The following is a 2,500-nucleotide window of genomic DNA, read 5'->3' on the forward strand; positions in this document are numbered from 1 at the left end:
ATCTCCTTTGTCATAAAAGCAGAGACTTCTATGAGATCTGATATTTTACTTTTGACGGTTGAAATCAGTCCGACGTTTTGTTGTTTAAACGATTTAGAAAATGAGCTTCATCTTGTTTTCTAATGTCCTTTTTTCTTTGTTTAGTAATAAATATGGATGTTAACGTGTGAAATATATAATTATTTAGAGATAATCTGCAGCTTTTTAATGGTTTTGTTTTGTTCTCTGTTTTGTAAATGCAACACCAGAAGACGTATGAAATATATTAACGTGGGATGAGCCAAATGTTTATCATGACACAGAAATACATATTGTGTATTTCCTGATCCAGGCCGCGCCCCCCCGAGGAACACCATGGTGGACCTGAACAGCGGGAACATCGACGTTCCTCCCAACATGACCAGCTGGCCCAGCTTCCACAACGGAGTCGCTGCTGGACTCAAAATAGCTCCGGCTTCACAGGTCGGTCTGAAGAACCAGCACCTCCAGCCGGTTACCTTATTATATTACAGTTACTGTGACTCCTCCTCCTCTGGTCCCGTGACTCCTCCTCCTCTGGTCACGTGACTGCTCCTCCTCTGGTCCCGTGACTCCTCCTCCTCTGGTCACGTGACTGCTCCTCCTCTGGTCACGTGACTGCTCCTCCTCTGGTCCCGTGACTTCTCCTCCTCTGGTCCCGTGACTGCTCCTCCTCTGGTCACGTGACTGCTCCTCCTCTGGTCCCGTGACTGCTCCTCCTCTGGTCACGTGACTGCTCCTCCTCTGGTCACGTGACTGCTCCTCCTCTGGTCACGTGACTGCTCCTCCTCTGGTCCCGTGACTTCTCCTCCTCTGGTCCCGTGACTGCTCCTCCTCTGGTCACGTGACTTCTCCTCCTCTGGTCCCGTGACTTCTCCTCCTCTGGTCCCGTGACTGCTCCTCCTCTGGTCACGTGACTGCTCCTCCTCTGGTCACGTGACTGCTCCTCCTCTGGTCACGTGACTGCTCCTCCTCTGGTCCCGTGACTGCTCCTCCTCTGGTCACGTGACTTCTCCTCCTCTGGTCACGTGACTGCTCCTCCTCTGGTCCCGTGACTTCTCCTCCTCTGGTCCCGTGACTGCTCCTCCTCTGGTCACGTGACTGCTCCTCCTCTGGTCACGTGACTTCTCCTCCTCTCTGTGTTCAGGTGGACTCGGCCTGGATCGCCTACAACAAGCCAAAGAGCCCCGAGCTGGCCAACGAGTACGCCGGCTTCCTGATGGCTCTGGGCCTCAACGGACACCTCACCAAGCTGGCCACGCTCAACATCCACGACTACCTCACCAAGGTACGCACGCACACACACACACACACACACACACACACACACACACACACACACACACACACACACACACACACACACACACACACACACGGGTCTAATGAGAGCTGTCCGTCACACTGAGCTGGTTGGACTCGTCACAGTCGGAGCTGATTGCAGATATTTCATCACATGCTGTGGTATGATGTCATCAGCTGATGTCTTTGAAGACATGAGTGTGTGTGTGTGTGTGTGTGTGTGCCCTCAGGGCCATGAGATGACTAGCATCGGGCTGCTTCTGGGCGTGTCCTCAGCCAAGCTGGGCACCATGGACATGTCAATCACTCGACTCCTCAGCATCCACATCCCGGCCCTGCTCCCCCCCACCTCCACCGAGCTGGACGTCCCGCACAACGTCCAGGTGAGTCTGCACGACCTCACCAGCGCAAAGATAATAATAGTAACAAAATCCTGACTCAGTTCTCTGTCTCTGTCTGTCGTGCAGGTTGCTGCTGTGATCGGCATTGGGCTGGTGTACCAGGGAACCGGACACAGACACAATGCTGAAGTCCTGCTGTCTGAGATAGGTGTGTGTGTGTGTGTGTGTGTGTGTGTGTGTGTGTGTGTGTGTGTTTAATTTTTTCACCTGTCAGTCGTCGTCGTCTCCTCTTTTGTGCAGCTTCAACGTTTTGTGTTTGTGTTCCATAAAGCTCATAAACTGACTTTTTATCAGTTTAAGTCACATTTATTATATTATATTATAATAATAATAAATAAATAGTAAACAGTCCGGTAAGTTCAGAATCTTTTAAGACCAGAAAAGAAGGCAACACTTGTTCCATGTTACCATCTTCTAAATCCAAGACGATAGAAAGTCTCCTCTCACGACATAGAGATGATGTCGATGAGTCGTGTTGGTGAACGGAGGGTGAACGTGTGTGTCTGTCTCAGGTCGGCCTCCTGGTCCAGAGATGGAGTACTGCACAGACAGAGAGTCCTACTCTCTGGCTGCTGGTCTGGCTCTGGGTATGGTCTGTCTGGGGGTGAGTCACTTCAACAAGTAGTCGTCATTTTAGTGAATAACATGTGTATAACATGTGTATAACATGTGGGTTGCTGGTGAAAAACAAGGAGGATATATTTGAGTTGAGGCCATTAGATATGCAATGTCTCTTGTTATTTAATACCTCCAGTATTCACTCATTTATTCCTTTATAA

The 2,500-nt window shown here is 50.0% G+C and overlaps 1 protein-coding gene across 4 annotated transcripts in view; it reads left to right on the forward strand.

Annotated features, from left to right (window-relative positions):
- Positions 1–2,500, forward strand: part of anapc1 (anaphase promoting complex subunit 1) — a 95,056-nt gene that overhangs the window by 23,424 nt on the left and 69,132 nt on the right. For all 4 annotated transcript variants that reach the window (XM_076083142.1, XM_076083144.1, XM_076083143.1 and 1 more), the window contains exons 32-36: positions 332–462; positions 1,166–1,306; positions 1,551–1,703; positions 1,788–1,869; positions 2,234–2,325. In XM_076083142.1, the coding sequence (XP_075939257.1) occupies positions 332–462; positions 1,166–1,306; positions 1,551–1,703; positions 1,788–1,869; positions 2,234–2,325 (599 nt within the window). The remainder of the gene's footprint in view (positions 1–331; positions 463–1,165; positions 1,307–1,550; positions 1,704–1,787; positions 1,870–2,233; positions 2,326–2,500) is intronic.

The sequence above is a fragment of the Anarhichas minor genome, unplaced genomic scaffold (genome assembly GCF_050575085.1).
Source record: "Anarhichas minor isolate MPS153535 unplaced genomic scaffold, ASM5057508v1 ptg000122l, whole genome shotgun sequence".
NCBI lineage: Eukaryota > Metazoa > Chordata > Actinopteri > Perciformes > Anarhichadidae > Anarhichas > Anarhichas minor.